This window comes from Eucyclogobius newberryi, unplaced genomic scaffold (assembly GCF_026437365.1).
Source record: "Eucyclogobius newberryi isolate DKJ021-1_F unplaced genomic scaffold, fEucNew1.0.hap1 SCAF_19, whole genome shotgun sequence".
In the NCBI taxonomy this organism is placed as follows: Eukaryota; Metazoa; Chordata; class Actinopteri; order Gobiiformes; family Gobiidae; genus Eucyclogobius; species Eucyclogobius newberryi.
In genome coordinates this window covers 24551864-24571682 of record NW_027315823.1, presented here as the reverse complement: position 1 = coordinate 24571682, position 19819 = coordinate 24551864, and the positions used below count along the sequence as shown (strand labels likewise).

The 19819-nt window shown below is 40.3% G+C and overlaps 1 protein-coding gene across 1 annotated transcript in view; it reads left to right on the top strand.

The window, feature by feature from the left end:
• The window catches only part of bsnb (bassoon (presynaptic cytomatrix protein) b), a 66931-nt gene that overhangs the window by 22432 nt on the left and 24680 nt on the right, over positions 1–19819 (top strand). Inside the window, exon 3 of the mRNA XM_072452359.1 lies at positions 9410–10252. Within this exon, the coding sequence (XP_072308460.1) occupies positions 9410–10252 (843 nt within the window). The remainder of the gene's footprint in view (positions 1–9409; positions 10253–19819) is intronic.

The following is a 19819-nucleotide window of genomic DNA, read 5'->3' as shown; positions in this document are numbered from 1 at the left end:
TAGCCGCAAGCGGCAATGATCGGCCCTCGCCACGCCGCCGCCACGCCGCAAGAGGAGGGGGCGCTAACGCGCCCCAATTGTCCTTTTATTACGCCTACTGCTGAATCTGTGACGCTGTCACATCTTCTCCCCTTTGTTTTACCATCAAAAAGCAATTTTATTTTGAATTCTTGGCAAAATGTGCGGCTTTGCCGCACAGACACCGTGACTCTTTGAATAAAAATGTGGATAACTTTTGATGATCCACCCCTGAAGATGAGCCTCACCAAATTTCAGGTTAATAGGGCTAATGCCCTGGGAGGAGTTTGTGAAAGTCTAAAGTGTAAACATGTTCTGGCGATTTCCCCATTGGAATAACAAGGGAGGTTTTGGTCATTGCTACGGCAACGCCATAACAATTATGACATGGGTCTCATTGACTTTTTTGATGGGGAGGCCAAAATTGAGTTGTGTGTCAAATTTCATAAAATTTCGCAAAACTAAACATTTAACCTCCATATAAAATCTGTAGGGGGCGCTGTGGCTCCAAATTAATTTATTTCACTTCAAGTAGGTTTAGGGCAAAGAGTTTAACAACTGATTCTAATTTGACGCAATTCGGACTTTATCTGCGCAAACGGCAGAAATTTTAAATATGGGAGATTTCTGAAATTCTAGCTACAGTTTGCGGCTTCGCCGCACAGAGACCGTGAGAGGTATCAATGTAATTTGGATAACTTTTGATGTCCCACTCCTCAGTAGCATTTTCACCAAATTTCAGCTTTTTAGGGCCAACGCCCTGGGAGGAGTTCGTAAAAGTACGACGTTTGGAAAAACTCCAAAGTCATGTTTAGCCATTTTTGAAGCAATATGGCCGACATTTGGTTGGGCGGACGGCGTTGCCGTAATAATATTTTTTACTTCTCTTGTCACCATCTACCTCTGCGCCAAATTTCATGATTCTACGATCAGATTTTTTTTGGGTCATTTCCCATCTCTCAATGCATTTTTGGTACATTTGGGGGCGCTGACGCGCCAATTTTTTTTATTTTAGAAAAGGGAAATAGCCAGAATGTAGAGAGGCACGATTTTTAGAGGTGTGCAAATTTTTGTGACTTTTCGTCAATGTTCACTGGGTGAAAAATAGGGGGGTTGGTCCCGAGAAGAAGAAAGAAAGAATATTAAAGCCGCAAGCGGCATCCAACGGCCCTCGCGGGCCGCCGGCCTTCAGACTCTGCTCTCTGCATTTTACAGAGATGGCGCTAACGCAATTGTCTAAGAACTAAGACAGCGACACATTGGACATGTACAATGCTGTGCTTAACCAGTGCAAATGAACACAAATGTCGGTCAAATGTGCAGCTCCAGCGCACAGAGACCGTGACACTTGGAATAAAAATATGGATAACTTTTGATGCTCCGCTTGTGTAGATTATTTTTCCCAAATATGAGCTTGATCGAGCTTTTGCCCACGGAGGAGTTCATTAAAGTGTGAAGCATAAATGTGAACATTTCAAGGATTTGGCGTTTTTCCCATTTGTGACAGTATATTTGCAGCTCCACGGCACAGAGACCGTAGCACTTAAAATCAAAATATGGATAACTTTTGATGCCCCATTTGTGTAGATGATTTCCCCAAATATGAGCTTGATCGGGCAATCGGCCTAGGAGGAGTTGGTGAAAGTGTGAAGCGTGAAAATGTGGTCATTTTAGAGATTTCGCTGTTTTCCCATTTCTGACATATATTTGCGGGTCCGCCACACAGAGACCGTAGCACTTAGAATCAAAATATGGATACCTTTTGATGGCCCGCTTGTGTAGATGATTTTCCCCAAATATGAGCTTGATCGGACAATCGCCCTAGGAGGAGTTTGTTAAAGTGTGAAGTGTAAAAATGTGGTGATTTGAGCGATTCTACGATTTTCCCATAAGGATAACATGGGATGTTTCTGTCAACGCTACGGTTACGCCGTACAAAATATGACTTTGGCTCTCATACTTGTATGATCAGGATGGCAAATTAGAATTTAGTGCAAAATGTCATGTCATTTGGAAAAACTCTATTGTTTATAGGCCACTCTGAAGGCCAAATAGTCAGAATTCTGGGAAACGTTTGCGGCTCCGTCGCACAGAGACCGTAAAAGTTATCCTTAAAATTTGGATAACTTTAGATGCACCACTTGTCTAGAGGACGTACACCGATTTTGAGGTTGGTGGGCAAAACGCACTAGGAGGAGTTCGTTGAAGTGTAAAACATAAAAATGTGGTAATTTGAGAGATTTTGCGGTTTTCCCATAGGGATAACATGGGAGGTTTCTGTCATCGCTACGACTACGCCGTAAAAATTTAGGCATTTTTGTGATTGGCTTTTGTGATCGGGACGGCAAAATAGAATTTTGGGTAAAGTTTAGACAATTTTGGTAAAACTAATTTTTGACCTTCAATGTTAATTCAAAGGTCACTCTGTAGGGGGCGCTATCACGGCCATTTCAATTTTGTCAGCCTAAACTGGTCCAAACTAGAAAGTTTAACAACTGATTCAAATTTGGTCCTAATCGGACTGGTTTTGATCAAATGGGAGCAATTTTTAGATCTGCAATATTCCAAAATAAGTTGTCCAACTTTGCGGCTGCGCCGCACACAGACCGTTAAAGGTATCTCAAAAAATTGAATAACTTTAGATGCCCCACTTGTCCAGAGGACGTCCGGCGATTTTGAAGTCGGTGGGCAAAACGCCCTAGGAGGAGTTCGTCAAAGTTTGACGTGAACAAAATGACTAACACAGCGTATTTTCATTTTCAAAGGAAGATGGCGGCCATAGGGTAAGTCTGGGGGCGTGGCCACAATAATTTTTTTTGTTCGTCCTCACGAGAGGAATGCGTGTCCCGAATTTCGTAGCTTTACGCCAAAGTTGACCTCGGGGCGTCTCCCATAGGCGCAATGTATTTTGACTTTTGTCGGTGGCGCTGTCGCGCCATTTTTTAACGAAAAAATAAATGGCCCAGAAAAAATAAAATTTTTCGCCGATTCTGAATTTTGGGCAAAGTTTGGTGAGTTTTTGAGCATGTTCAGGGGGTCAAATTAGAGCTCGAAAAGCAGAAGAACAAGAAAAATAATAAAAAATATAGCCGCAAGCGGCAATGATCGGCCCTCGCCACGCCGCCGCCACACCGCCGCCACGCCGCAAGAGGAGGGGGCGCTAACGCGCCCCAATTGTCCTTTTATCACGCCTACTGCTGAATCTGTGACGCTGTCACATGTTCTCCCCTTTGTTTTACCATCAAAAAGCAATTTTATTTTGAATTCTTGGCAAAATGTGCGGCTTTGCCGCACAGACACCGTGACTCTTTGAATGAAAATGTGGATAACTTTTGATGGTCCTGAAGATGAGTCTCACCAAATTTCAGGTTAATAGGGCTGACGCCCTGGGAGGAGTTTGTGAAAGTCTAAAGTGTAAACATGTTCTGGCCCCATTGGAATAACATGGGAGGTTTCGGTCATCGTTACGGCAACGCCATAACAATTATGACATGGGTCTCATTGACTTTTTTGATGGGGATGCTAAAATTGAGTTGTGTGTCAAATTTCATATAATTTCGCAAAACTAAACATTTAACCTCCATATAAAATCTGTAGGGGGCGCTGTGGCGCCAAATGAATTTATTTCACTTCAAGTAGGTTTAGGGCAAAGAGTTTAACAACTGATTCTAATTTGACGCAATTCGGACTTTATCTGCGCAAACGGCAGAAATTTTAAATATGGGAGATTTCTGAAATTTTAGTTACAGTTTGCGGCTTCGCCGCACAGAGACCGTGAGAGGTATCAATGTAATTTGGATAACTTTTGATGTCCCACTCCTCAGTAGCATTTTCACCAAATTTCAGCTTTTTAGGGCCAACGCCCTGGGAGGAGTTCGCAAAAGTACGACGTTTGGAAAGACTCCGAAGTCATGTTTAGCCATTTTTGAAGCAATATGGCCGACATTTGGTTCGGGGGACGGCGTTGCCGTAATAATATTTTTTACTTCTCTTGTCACCATCTACCTCTGCGCCAAATTTCATGATTCTACGATCAGATTTTTTTTGGGTCATTTCCCATCTCTCAATGCATTTTTGGTACATTTGGTGGCGCTGACGCGCCAATATTTTTTATTTTAGAAAAGGGAAATAGCCAGAATGTAGAGAGGCACGATTTTTAGAGGTGTGCAAATTTTTGTGACTTTTCGTCAATGTTCACTGGGTGAAAAATAGGGGGGTTGGTCCCGAGAAGAAGAAGAAAGAAAGAAAGAAAGAAAGAAAGAATAATATTCCGATGCGAAAACAATGTTTCCCATTTTTCAAATATCATAAACTATACATTTTCGGAAAGCGCTCGCGCTTTCCTACCTCATGGTGTGGGTCCCTGGTCACTGACGGGTACTTTCGATAATTTTGAGTGGGCTCCGCCCACTTTGTGTTTTTGGCCCTCTATACAGTAATAATGTTCAATTTTTGCATTACATGCTTATATGCACGGAACATGCAAGAGATGGGGAACGTATTCGTGAGCTACTTAGCGCAAATGAGTGCTTTATATGGGGATGACGACCGCTTCGCGGTCGTCATCCCAATGTAAAGTGCTCGTTTAGTGCGAACTTTTGCACGGGCTTCGCCCGTTTACAACGGTAATGTTCCATTTTCCTACAACTAATTAGTATGCACGGGGCGTGCATGAGTGGAGGAGTGCGTTAGTGAGTGTTTGGAAGTGGGCGAGCGCTTCGCGCTCGATTTCGTGCGCACTACGTGCGCACTTTCGCAGCCGTGCTTCGCACGGCCTTACGAGATTAATAGGCCTCTCGCCAGCTTGTGGCGCTCGGGCCTAATAAAAATAATAATATTTTTAGCAAAAACAATATAGCCGTTTCCACTATAACAACAAATTATACATCGTTTGAAAGCTCTAAGCCTTCCCGATGCCGCCATGGGGTGGAATCATCATTACGAGCGCTTACGCGCTCGTCACTCCCTATTCCGTCGGGATGCCCCACCCACTCCCCATAGACTTCCATTGATTTGAGCAGATACAAGCATGGCCCATGCCTTCGGCATGGATTCTCGCATACGGGACGATGCCAGGAGGGTTTTTGAAGGAATGCAGCGCTTCGCGCTGCTGTTGTCAACAATTAGTGAATGGGCGTAGAGCGTTTGAAAGCTCTAAGCCTTCCCGATGCCGCCATGGGGTGGAATCATCATTACGAGCGCTTACGCGCTCGTCACTCCCTATTCCGTCGGAATGCCCCGCCCACTCCCCATAGACTTCCATTGATTTGAGCAGATACAAGCATTTTTTTCTGTCATAGCAGGAGTAAGTATGCATGATCCATGCCTTCGGCATGGGCTAGTTCACTGTACTTGCCAGGGGCGACGGGGTACCAAACATGCGGGCTGCGCCCGCATGTTTGGTCAGACAGTTGCAACGCTGCCTTCGGCAGCGTTGCGGGAGCAATAGGCCCTCCGCCCTGCTGGGGCTCGGGCCTAATAATATTTTTAGCAAAAGCAATATAGCCGTTTTCACTGTAACAACAAATTATACATCGTTTGAAAGCTCTAAGCCTTCCCGATGCCGCCATGGGGTGGAATCATCATTACGAGCGCTTACGCGCTCGTCAGTCCCTATTCCGTCGGGATGCCCCGCCCTCTCCCCATAGACTTCCATTGATTTGAGCAGATACAAGCATGGCCCATGCCTGCGGCATGGATTCTCGCGTACGGGACGATGCCAGGAGGGTTCGCGCTGCTGTTGTCAACAATTAGTGAATGGGCTACGCCCATTCACTAATTGTTGACTATTTCTGTCATAGCAGGACGGGGTACCAAACCGACGGGTTTGGTACCCCGACGGGGTACCAAACATGCGGGCTGCGCCCGCATGTTTGGTCAGACAGTTGCAATGCTGCCTTCGGCAGCATTGCGGGAGCAATAGGCCCTCCGCCCTGCTGGGGCTCGGGCCTAAATATTCTGATGCGAAAACAATGTTTCCCATTTTTCAAATATCATAAACTATACATTTTCGGAAAGCGCTCGCGCTTTCCTACCTCATGGTGTGGGTCCCTGATCACTGACGGGTACTTTCGTTAATTTTGAGTGGGCTCCGCCCACTTTGTGTTTTTGGCCCTCTATACAGTAATAATGTTCAATTTTTGCATTACATGCTTATATGCACGGAACATGCAAGAGATGGGGAACGTATTCGTGAGCTACTACTCGTGAGCGCAAATGAGTGCTTTATATGGGGATGACGACCGCGAATGTAAAGTGCTCGTTTAGTGCGCACTTTTGCACGGGCTTCGCCCGTTTACAACGGTAATGTTCCATTTTCCTACTACTAATTAGTATGCACGGGGCGTGCATGAGTGGAGGAGTGCGTTAGTGAGTGTTTGGAAGTGGGCGAGCGCTTCGCGCTCGATTTCGTGCGCACGTTCGCAGCCGTGCTACGGCCTTACGAGACTAATAGGCCTCTCGCCAGCTTGTGGCGCTCGGGCCTAATAATATAGATAAATAATTATGCTTGAGCAATATAGTCTAGCACAAAAAAAAAATCAGTTTGCCAAATGAACATACGTACAATTTGCTGCACTTATGACAAAGTATTACATTTAATACATTGCATTGTACAACCCCTTGAGGAGAAATGGCAGTATGTGTGTTTTTATGATACGATTTCACATTTCCACATGATTTCCTGGTAACGTGGGTGACGTAGCCAGGGACAGGTTACGGCAGAGGAGAGTCACTGATATTGATGAATCGCAGTTCTCTCTCTTCTCTCTCTCTCTCTGTAGCTGCCTTCTCTGTTTTTCCTCTTTGCGTTTAACCAATATGCATAACTTGATTAGAGCAACTGTAATTTCCTCAAAGAAAAAAACAAAGACAATCAAGGTCAATAATCATGACCGCATGAGGAGGTGGCACTCGTGGCGCTGTGATTGGATAAAGGCTCCAGTGTTGTAGTGTTGTGTTTCTTATCTCACTGTCCACAAATACGCTGCCTGTCCCCCGGGTGCACCTCTGCTCCCAGCTTCTCAGTTTGCCTTTGATTGACAGTGAAAAGCAAGACAAGCCTTCGACCAGTTCTCACTCTGCTACTATAATGACGGACAGGCTGTTGCTTAACATTGCATGGGTATAAAAATTAAACACTTTGGTTGTGTCCGGATGATAAAGTATATTCAGTAGAAGAATTGCAGCTAGAATAGTGTTGTTACTCAGCTGCTCGTGTTTGGGTGTGGCTAATGCACTTCCAGACACACTCACATTACTTAAACGCTCTTGTCAATCCTTCAAGCATAGTAACTTAAAGCAGTAGACCCTTCATCCTTTTCTTTAGAAATACTCCAAACAGCGGTACTACAAGTATTAACACCGTAGATAACCGCATACATCATGTCTATATTGCTATACTTCATACCACCTTAATAACACTTGTTACTTAATTCATTAATGTAAATAATGCTTCACTTTAATATTACATTCAATTTTCAATTCAATTTCATTTTTGCAACTCAAAAATCACAACATGTAAATAATACTTTACCTATACCTCTTATACCACTCTTTTGCACTGCCAGTTTGCATCGTTCTGATCTCATATATACATTGTATTTAAATCACTTGCATTACACATTTTTTGCATGCCCTTTTTATCTTATTTTAGCATAGTATATACTTTTTTACTATCAATATTATTATACACTGTTTCATGTTGCACCTTAACGCTGAAGCAAGTTGCTAGTTTGTGAATTGTTCACTAACAATGGCAATACAACTGATTCTGATGTGATTCTGATATCTCATATTTATTATAGTTCAGTTCATTCAACATTGTGTGAGTAAATGTGTTGGGTTAGGGTCTAACTCAATTTGACAATATAGTAGCTACCAACTGACTACCTTTAAATGAAATATATATACATATATATTTTGGCCCATAAGCTTTATTGGACTCATAACACTGTGGCCGGCTGCACATGTGCTACTATGTGCTACCGGGCAGCACAAAACATAATTTTACTGGACATTTTAAAGGTACACTATTTTGTCCACCACCATGGAGATGTAGTAACATTATTAGCCTGCAATGTTGCCACCAAGTCAAGGTACAGGTCAGCTCTGAGGAGCGGTAAGGTTGCTCAATTGACTGAAATAGTTCTACTTTTAACAAACCAGTCAATGGCAGTATTCTCTATTGAAAGGCTCAATAATATTAAACCTTGGATGGTTTTGCAGTTGGTTAAGGTGATAAATTCTATGAGAGGGGAATGATGCACACTTTACTTGTCTGTGTGGCAGATATTGTGAAGGCCATTTTGTGGTATGGAGTGCAGCATTGAGGCTTTGTTTGTGGATCAATTCCACAGCCTCAGACCCACAGAGACTTTTGAGTCCACACCAGGAGTGAAGACATGTTTGTTTTTTAATAATTGTCTTTTCTTTCTGCAAACTCTTATATACTTCTTAGCTGAGAAAATTATAACCCTACATATTACAGGTCCAACTTAAATAATCTTTGTGCCCTGGACATCCATCACAGCCCACACCCTGAAAGGTTTTCTCTGACCACATTTATAATGCATCACATTGTTATGTAATGAGCAGGACTACAGTGAACTACAATGGCGTGGCAGCTGTCAGAGCACCAGGATTGCAATTACGACAAACCATACAGTAACACAAAGTCACTGGTGCTGCTTTGTCACTTTCAGCTTCATATTTGAAAAGAGCAGGACTGAGGAAATGTGAAGGAAAGACAACAGGAGGAGAGAGGAGACAGGAGTGGTGGATGTGTCTGTAATGAGAGCGAAATATAACATGGGAAATACACAGAAAACATTGGACAGGCTGCTTAAGTTTTATTATTATTCATATTAGAGTATTTATTTATGTTTGATGAAGAATTGATCTGCAAGCTATCAAGCTTTTTCCAAAAAAATTAACAAATAAGAACTGACTGAAATCAGAATGAATTAAAGAGAATTAAGAGATTTGCAAAAATTATGCAATTTCTTAAGAATATTAATCTTGTCGTCTGAGTAGAATAGAACTAATATGTGATCTTTTTCTATTCTATAAATCGTGTATTGTATAGCCAACAGCAAACAGAATGTCGAAATGAACTTGTATTTGTAAATTTACAAAATTCCTAGTATTGTAACATAGATTTGGAACATGAATATCCTCATAACCCTAACACTCCTGGACAAATGAGGGATCACGCCAACATCCTCATTCTATATTGTAGGTCTTCTTATTCACTAATGTATGGCCATGTTATTCTCCTGGGCTTTTAGCTGTATTTTCATGTAGAAGTAGGACAATTGGTAGCAGAATTGCAAATAGAGATAGATAACTCCTTGACCTTTTGTCTAATGTGTATTTTTGTCTGTTTTTATAGGTGCAAGAGTGGCTGTGTCTTAACTGTCAGATGCAGCGAGCCATGGGGATGGACATGAACACACCGCGCTCCAAGAGTCAGCAGTCTCTCCACTCTCCTTCAGCAGCCAAATCGGACGTCCCATCACATCCTGCACCCCAATCTCAACCGCCCCCCCAAACACAGATGCAACCCAGCCCCAAACCCCAACTACAGCAGCAGCAGCAGCAGCAGCAGCAGCAACAACAACAACAACAACAACAACAACAACAACAACAACAACAACAACAACAACAACAACAACAACAACAACAACAACAACAACAGCAGCAGCAGCAGCAGCAGCAAATAAGGCTCCCCGCTAACATGGCGAAGGCACCCTCTCAACCAGACCTATCTCGCAACTCCCCGGCCCACCAGCCACACGCCCCTCGACAGAACCAAACCCGGAGTGCGGGGAGCTCACCGTCACGGCAACCCCCTCCACCAGAGCAGACTTTTGGGAAATTGTTTGGCTTCGGTGCGTCTCTGTTAAACCAAGCCAGCAATCTCATATCAGAAACCATTGAGACGATTGAACCCCAACAACAGCAATCCCCCAAACCTGCCCCCAAACCCAGCCCAAGTACTGGGTCATTGGCTGGGAAAGCACCAGGCCCTCAACAAGCACCCAGGGGCCCCCAGCAAAAACAGCAGCAGCAGCCCCCGCCACAAGAGGCTAAAGACAAAGTGTGTTGTCCTCTGTGTAAGACGGCGCTAAATGTGGGCAGCACAGCAGAGGCGCCCAACTACAACATGTGCACACAGTGCCACGCCCAAGTGTGCAACATGTGTGGCTTCAACCCCACCCCTCATATAGTTGAGGTAAGAGGCTGTTTTATTGCATTTAATATTGATATCCTTGGATTATATACGTTTTTCAAATTACAGTTGTGCACAGAACAGAGCTTTCTGTTAATTATATGACTATAGATTACACTATAAAATTAATATGAAACGGGTGCTTTCTCTTGGGGCTTTTGTGTGTTTTTTGATATTCACTAAGAGCCAACTATTATTTAACACTATAACATTCTATCATAATTTGATGCCTATAATTAAATTTTTTCTGTGAGCGTGCTGAAATGGAGAACTATAATCTGCCATTTTGCAAGTTTGAAATATTCAAGTAATTTGATTCCATGAGTCATTGAGTCATTCATCTTCAGTGTGAAGATTTTTTTTTTTTTAAATGTTGGGTCATAAGTCAGATAGTGCACTTAGGTGAATTCTTATGAGTTCTTAATGTTTGACATTTGTTGTGGTATTGCTGTGTAGATCAGCTGCATTCTGGGTATTGACCTGACTTTAGTTGTTGTTTGTTTTCAATGTCAGTCAATATCTTGTTACAGCATTTCTGAAGTCTAGGAACTGCCCTTAAATCACATCTGCCGTTTGTTCCCCTTTGTTTGTGAAGTCTACCCCGGAAATACATATTTTATTATATCATTTATCAAAAAAAGGGAAAGAATGCCATTTGGCCTTGCACTTAGCGCGCCCCACGCATGGGACATTGGACTTTTTATTTATTTATTCCACTTTGTCCACCATCTTCTATAAGGGAAGTTTCTGCTGTTGATATGTTGTACATAAATATAAATAATACAATTAAAATGAATAGGACTTTTATATGGATTCTGCTTGGACATTTTTTTGTCATTGCAAGTCCCTAAGACTCATTTTTAGTTAATTTACCTTCAGCTTTCAAAAAAGAATGGTAAAAAAACCAACAAATGCACATATTAGTGTCAATCAGCCGATCCCTACAGGAACCAGCTTTACCATTCATATATTTTACAAAGAAAACCTAGGTGGAATTTAAAACCCAAATTCCTCTGTGCCGAGCTTGTTTTTACTTATAATTAGAGTCCAAAAACTACAGAGTCTCATCTTCACAAAGGCTCCAGCTAATTGTTTGTACTCCAAAGGGTTCAGGATTCAAGCGTTTTTGGAAAAATAGCCCCCTAAGCGCAAAGGGTTGAACAAAAGCGAGAATTAAAGCGAGAATATATAAACTAAAACCAGGACTTATTGGTCCTGGTAGTTATACTAGTTATACTAGTTACACTTTATTAATTATACTATGAATGATGTAGAACTATCTAGAACTTCACTAGAAGATGAAACTGAATCATATTTCAATAGAAAAAAAATCTTTGTAAGTACACCTTATATAATATAATATTTTGGATTTTAGACATCAATATCCTAAAACAAGAAAATACAATTGTCTTAATTGATGAAATACTACCATAGTCAACAGATTGATTCCTAGTGCTCATAATTCTGAGTGCAAAATGTATGAGTACTCGAACAAAAAGTGAATAAGGAATTGCGATCTCCCATCCCAGTACCAACCAGGCCCAACCCTAAAGCTTCTGTTCTGAGATCAGAGGAGGTTGGGCTTTCAAAATGTAGAATGACTAAACCAAGAACACGATGTGACTTCAATCAAAAAGTAAATTAAAATTGCCTCCAGCTAAATTACAACTGGATGTGGCCACAATATTCCTGCATCTCATCACATGTATACCTGGACCACAGTTTGAGAACCACACACAGTTTTTCTGTCATTGATATAGTTAGCTGGACATTAATTCAAATGGTGAGTGTTAGCCCCTGAGCTAGCACAGACGTACCATGTGCAGCAGGAAGCTTTTCAAGTCAAATGTAATAATGTTAACATTGACTCGTCATACACGGAGGTCAGACGAGGCTGCTGTCTTTTATGTTCTCTGCCGTGGCACTCAAGAATCAGGAGGAGACATTTGTCCCTGACTCGAGCAATAACAGGGTTTAATTATGCAAATGCATCCCACTGAATGATAGCACTAATAACAGCTTTCTGTGGAGCGCTGTCTCTTTATGGCCAGCCTTGTCTTTGTAGGGATCTTGTTGTCACACAGGCCATTCCCACATATTCAATGTTAGTCAGGCATCTTCTTCCTGTCAGAGGTGGTTAAAGTAGATCATATAATTCAAAATACTTCCATTTAAGTTCTAAAAGTAGCTGTCAAAATGTTGGTTGTTAAAACTAGATGAGTTTTACAGCACAGAAATACAGCTTCCAGAATAACACATTTATGTATGTAAACCACAAAACTACTAAATTATAATCAGGTTGAAGTAAACTGTGTCTTGTTTTAAAATGTTTTTTAGAAGTAACACATATAATGCGTTCCAAACTTTTCTTAAAGGGGACATACAGTATTATATCAGGTTGGTGTGAGCTATTGTCGTTGTGTGTTGACGTTGTGGCAGTGGAATGGGTAACAACAATTTGCAGAGAGCGTGAGGCTTTGTGCTTTGGATTGAGTGCTCGGTGTGATGCTTGGATGCTTGGTACATTCTTTCTCATCGTCCGCATTTTTCCTTATGGCTGGCTCTTTCCATCCATTCATGTTCCGGTCTGCTACCTACTTAAGTGATTTTGAACTCAAGGTTTTATCACAGCAGTGACATAAGGACTATTACTATTTATTTTTTTGATTATTATTGTGAGGAAAAAGCTTGCTGAAAATGAATGATAGGAGACTGATTGTAATGGCCTACAATGGATATTAGATCATTTTGGAAAAATCAAATAGTTTATTTAGTTTATTTTTGTTTGTAAGGATTCATGTCATCGTGTACGTTTAAACCCGTATTCCATTAGGCATTAACCATTTCTAATGGTGCTGCTCCTAACAGCCTGTGTCAAGGTCAGGGACGCCAGGAATTTGTATGCTAATATTAAAGTGTTGAATCTACAGAGTTCATCCAATTACATTGTGAAAAGTCTGTATTTATTGTGTAAATCAAATGTGCACTAGACCTATGTAACTTTTCTAGTCCGCCATCTACATTCTTGTATTGCCTGGAATGTATGATAATATGTGATCATAATTTAATCACATTTTAATGTTATTTATTGCTCTGATGGATTTGAAAACATACAGTCTTTTTTCCTCTATCCTTTAGGTTGGTTCTGAGTTTGGTGAGAACTGTGTAAAAACACGAAAATAAACAAATCTATACTGAAAACCTAAAGTGCAGTCCACTTACAGTAAACTGTGATCTGCAATTACTAACACATTTATGTTTATTAAATTACACACAGTGGTGCAATTCATTTTATTATATGACTGTTTTTAAGTTCTTCTCATTCTCAAGTGTCAGCAAACCTATACTGTATGTTTTTACTATATTAATCATCTATTTGTAATGACAGATTAATTAAAGTAATAGAGAAAGCAGTAAAGGTTAGACCGCTTCTGATATGCAAAACATGTCATTTTACAGGCTGAAGCACAGACTTGGTACTTACAATGTGTCCCTTAAGGCATCTCACATCAGAAAGTCCGCAAAAATAGACCTAGACAATAAATAATTTACTAAATAAGCAGCATTAGTCGGAAATATTTTCCTTCACTGTTTCTGTTTGCTTGGCATGTTTTTGTGCCTGCTGTTCAGAGAAAGACTGCTGGTAAATAGAACAAGAGATATTCTTTAGTTTCCAGTCACCAGACACCTCAAATAAATGGCATGCCCTGTGTGGAAACTATTTTCCCATAACCTGTTAGTCACCAGTATTCCCTAAACATGTTATATAAAGAGATATTTTCCTCTCAACCCTAGTTAACTATAATTATTAAATTCTGTGTTAGCTGTTAGCATCCAGAGCTATGCTAATTACAGTTTTTGTTTTGGCAAATTTACACTTTTTAATGATATTCAAATAACTTGTTAATCATCCGTACTCCCCAGAATTACTTTATTATTACTATATTTTACTATGGTGTTCTCATTAGAAATCGATGTAACTGTTGATTTGTTGTCTATGTTTATCCTAGTTTTTTTTGCTAATAAGTATTGGGCCTTACGCCCCAGGTATAAACTGGCAGAAAGAGAAGAAGTGAAAACAAATAAATGACCCTTAATCAATGTTTTTTACAGTGTGATCAGTGAGTCAGATTTAGGACTGTTTCATCATATTTTTACAGCAATATCAATCAGACCCACATGGCCTTATCCATGTTGATAAATGCTTCTTCAATTGTCCAAAGAGCTGCAGTTTTGGAGACTCTGTCACAGCCATCTTGCTTCTAGCTACTCAATTTGACTATTACATTATGTTACATTCTCATTTACTCAGGGAATATCAAAGTGTTTTGCTACTATAGACTGCAGTTGCGATGTGGTAAGAACCTATTCTCACCAATATATGATGCTAGTTCGGACCACCGCATTCTGTCATTTTGTCCTGGGAAAGATACTTCACCAGGATTGCCATGGCTTGAGCGACCAAATCCACACAAGAACATCTTAAAAAAAAAGAAAAAAAAAAGGAACATAAGGCTTGGCTTTATTTTCCGCTAAATTTGTTTTACTTGTGCTCTGTGACACACTCTTCTCTCACACAAAAATAGAAGCTCCTCAGAGCACTGATGGCTTTGGCAATGAAGGTTTGTTACTGAAATTCAGGACTTTAATAGAAAATATTAGCTTCTGTCGGTGTGGCAGATGTGGACTGAATTGTGCAGTAAAACGTTTACAAAAGTGCTATTTAGCAAATGCATTAGTAATTATTTGCAGTAAGAAATAGTACACTCAAACTTTAAATAACCTGTTCATCCACAGAAATCCCCAGCGTGTTGACGCAAACAAACCTTTTCCATGGTGAGACACACTCATAACACTGATGAAGATTAATTTCCGACTGTGTTAGCTGTTAGCATACATACGGCTTTGCTAATTACAATGAGAGAAGGATCCGACACAATGCATTATTTTCCCAGCAGTGTCACCACAACATTATTGTTCCCATTGCCAATTTTCCCACATACCAGACATTTTGTTCCCACGGTGGGGCTGGAGCACCTTCCCACTCCCCATTTCTATGATCTACTGCATCATAAACCATCAGTGTGCTGCCAGTGTTCTTTTAGGTTGTGGCCCAGGATGGTCATTAGGAAAACAGCCACATTTCTCTCTCAAGTGTCTAAAAAGGCAAGAAGTGAAAACATAGTGCATCAATAATTGACTCTGGAAGAGCATTATAAATAGTTTATGCTGAGTGTTGCAGAGAAAGTAAGGTCAGTCTATTTGAATGCATATTGTGGATATGTAACTATGGCACATGCTGTACTTCTGAACATACTGTACCAGATCAACGATGGCGTCATTCTCGTCCACTAAATTATCCAATTACTGTCAGTAAATAGTGACTAAAAAGACTGTGTGTACAGAGTGGAGACCGGCAAAAAGGCAGATACCAAATTGTATTAAAGTAAAGCTATAAATGCGTTGTTTTTGGACTTGTAATTTTTAAGGGTTAATGGTCAAATTTTTTCATATCTATAGCTCTGTCACTCAGTAGTAGAAACAGTCAATCAATAAGAAGGCCAATTACCAAACAATAAATAGGAAACAGAACATGGATATGTATGATATCATGTGTATATATATATGTCAATAAGTCAAGACCAATCATATATTAAATTTGTATACAAAAATGCAGTATAACCGTGTTGCACAGACATGTTTGTATGCAAAGTATCCTAACATTAAAGGCATCTTGTTCTCAGTAATACAAATATACTGTGATGCCAACATCCCAAGCTCATCTTCTTTAATAACACAGACAAAATACATTTGATATGCAGTCAATTTCACTTTAAACATGTATAGACTATTTAACGTTAAATATACGCGCAACATTTGTGAAAACACAACATTTTAGCATTTTTGACATCCGAACACAATTAGATCAGAGCAGAGAAACACAGAGGTCAACCGACTTGAGTGAAATATTGAATTTGTTTGGTAATTACAAGAACAACATTTTATATTCTTTATCTTAAAAAATAACCTTTTGGCAAACTGCTTGTTCATGCCTGATCCAGTCAGCTCTCAGAAGCTAAATAGGGCAGGGCCTGGTTAGTACTTGGAACACCAGTGGGGCGACTAGAGGAAATGTTGCTGTGTCCTTAGGCAAGACACTATACCCACTTTTCCTTGTATGGGTCAGGTGTTGGTGGTGGTCGGCGAGGCCGAAGGCACAGATTGGCCGCCTCGCATCTGTCAGTCTACCCCAGGGAAGATGCGACTCCAATAGTCGCTTACCACCGGAGAGTGTGGACTGAATGAATAATGCAATGTGAAGCGTTTTTGAGGAACCAAAATAGTGCTACATAAAATTGATGTAGCACTATTTTGGTAGCACTAATATGATACATGATTAACTAACTTAAATTACTGGCAAACTATAAGACTAACTGACAGATATAATTTCTAACCATTTTCTGGCTTGTAAAATAATGAAAACAACATAGTCAGACAAGACATGATAAATGACTCAAACTGGGGAATGACACATGATAACAAAAATGATGAGCAATTTTAATGTCTACTGTCTAATGTCTACTACTACTTACCAAACATTAAGCCAGTTTTACCTCCACTGCCCACATTTAGCAGTATTTAATAGTTTGACAAATAATGTTAATTACATTTTAAATATGCAAGGTCAAGTCTGTCATAACAGTTTTTTTCCGCAATCTAAGCTTTTCTGTTTATTATTTTGATTTCAGTGCATTCTAGCCGTGCACCTACAGGTCGGGCATGTGACGCCCACACAGAGGCACTGTCAGGGCTTCATTCTGCTTTATGCTCTGCAGCTACAGTCAGTGTGTGCAGAGAGACCTTCCACCATCTGTAACTTAGTCTGCAGCAGCTCCATACTGCTGCACTTTGATGTTCCTCAAACAGACACTAAAGCTTTTCTTTGTGTCTCTGCTAAACTAATGAGCCAAATGCCTTTAAATATCACTGTGCACTAGCTGGGCATAAACAACAATTAAATGGCTGGTTTCCACCTATATTTTTCATATATATACATATATATATATATATATATATATATATATATATATATATATATATATATATATATATACATGTTATAACACTGTATTCACCATAAGAACAGCCCTATATTTTGACTAGTAGTATATTGTAACATGTTCTAAGTGTAATTGTAAACAGACTGAATTATTCAAAATTTACTAAGATGATTATTAAGGACCTTTGTCCTAAATACCGGTATACAGACTGTGCAGGTAGAGCAAAAACATAAGGCTACAACATTATTATTTTCAATAAGTGGCTCTGACTATGATTATGTACAGTGCATATAGATTATATAAAATATAGTTAGGTAAAGTCCAAATTCCAAATGATTTCCCCGGTGCTTAATCAATCTGTATCAAATCCATTCCACTGTGACACTACAAATGCACTAGAAAAGCATTTTGATCTAATTGCAGTCAGTGTTGACATATGTCCGACACGTGAGAGCTGTTGCGTCATCACAGCTCCACAGAGAGCTGCCTACATTGTGCTAAATAAAGAGGAACAAGTCCGTCTCGTTCTTGAACCCACTGGAAGTGTTTTCTGAAGACTGGCACAGGCTCCCTCAGGACCTCCATGGATAAAGCCAGATGGCCCTGGGCTTTGTGTTTCCACCGCCTGCCGCGGTGCGCTGGGCCTGGCTGCTCCTGGTGCTGCACGATCACAGACACCCACAAACTCGGAGCTGAAGCCTCTTCCTCTGCCGTGTAAATAATTGTGATTGTCATACATCGAGCTGTTTTAGACTTTTGTGTTCTTCTATTAGATATGTCCTACTGTCATACTGGCAAAATAAGACCACCTGCATCATTGGTATTGGTCATTATGTATATTTTTAATGGAGTGCAACAAAGCTTGTCAGTTGGAATTAGGAATGCAAAGATTATTCAGTTAATCAATAAAAGTAATTATTCAGGTCACAATATAATTGTAAGGACTAATAAATCAGAATCATGATAATTGTTGGCAGCTCAGATTAGTCTTTTCTGTTTAATCTTTACGGAAACATAATAAGACTCTTTATGGGACAAAATAATTAATTTGACTGACTTTATATGGCTTGCAATGAATGGAAATAAAGGAAATTAATTATCTCATGTAATAATTGTAAAATGTTTCTTCTCACAATAATCACTCAAATGTTATATCATGAAATCCCAGGAAGGAATTTGAATAAGTTTTTTAGTCGTTTTCACAATTTGAATCCTGTCAAACTCATATTTTTCTAGTTCTTCTAAAACATCACCTTCAAGGGCAAAAAGCTGCTGTCTTAAATCAACCACTAGCAGGTGCCATGAAGAAGGGATCATCATCGACACTCACTGCACCTGTCAGTGGCCATAATGTTACACATTTGTATTGGAGTCACACGCACACAATTCAGCTTTTCCTGACTTCTACTTAGATTCTGTGACTGTGATTCTGTGATTCTTAGATCCGGACTTGCTTTGCTATAAAAATCATTTTATTCCAAGGGCAGAACTATATTTTTTTACTGGCTTGAACTTGATTTCTTGCGGTCTTTTCCAAGTGTGTTCTTGCTCCGATCAGTAATTTTGGACTGGTGACAGCTGAGGTGCACTTCATCTTTCTCTGACAGGTCGTTTCTTACACTACAGCAGACTCTATAAGGCGTATATTCACTCGAACATTCACAAGTACAATCTCCACTCACATGTTTCACTGCATTCGTTTGCATCCCTCCGCCTCGTGTCTGCATGCATTAGTCTGAGGCGGCCCGCTGTTGACACATTGATTGAATTGGCAATTACTTCTGGTTGAATCACAAGCGCTTGACGTTGCTACATGGTTACTGAGCCATCCTAATTCAGTCTGCTTTTTGTTGATTTTTCAGCAAACAACGGGCTAAAGCGAGTACAAGAGTGAGGTGTATTTAGAAGTATGAAGTGGTGGGGGGTGTTGTGGGAGCTAATAGCTGTGACAGGCTCTAATCCTGGACAAGGGACTTGAGCGATCCCCTTGAGTTTGATACGAGCTTGCAACTGCCAACATCCACCTACACAGATGAGTGTCCTGAGAGACAAGAGTATGATTTAACAACACAACAGGCTGTGGACTATATCAAGCCATAAGTTGTGATATAATTCAAATTCTAGAGGCAATCTCCCTTCCTAGTGTCTAAAAATACAGTATGTTGTTTACAAATTATATGTTATGTACAGCCCTAGCAGTATTTATGTGTCATCATTCTGCACAGATGGAACCTCACCAATGATTGGCCGCGTTTCATAAAGGTCAAAGGTGACACTGAAGAGGCAGTTACACGCAGGAAGAAAGGACAATAGGTGTCTAAAAGCCATAACGCAACCCCTCCAAAGTCCAAATAAACGAAGAGGGTTGTATCAAGAGGAGCTCCATTTTTTTCACAAAAATAAATCCATTCACAGCAAATCTTTAAGGGAAAGCTAAGGGTTTAGTGCAAAACACAAACATTTGCTAGCCAATCAAAGGCATTTTAGAAACAAAAATATTACATTAAAT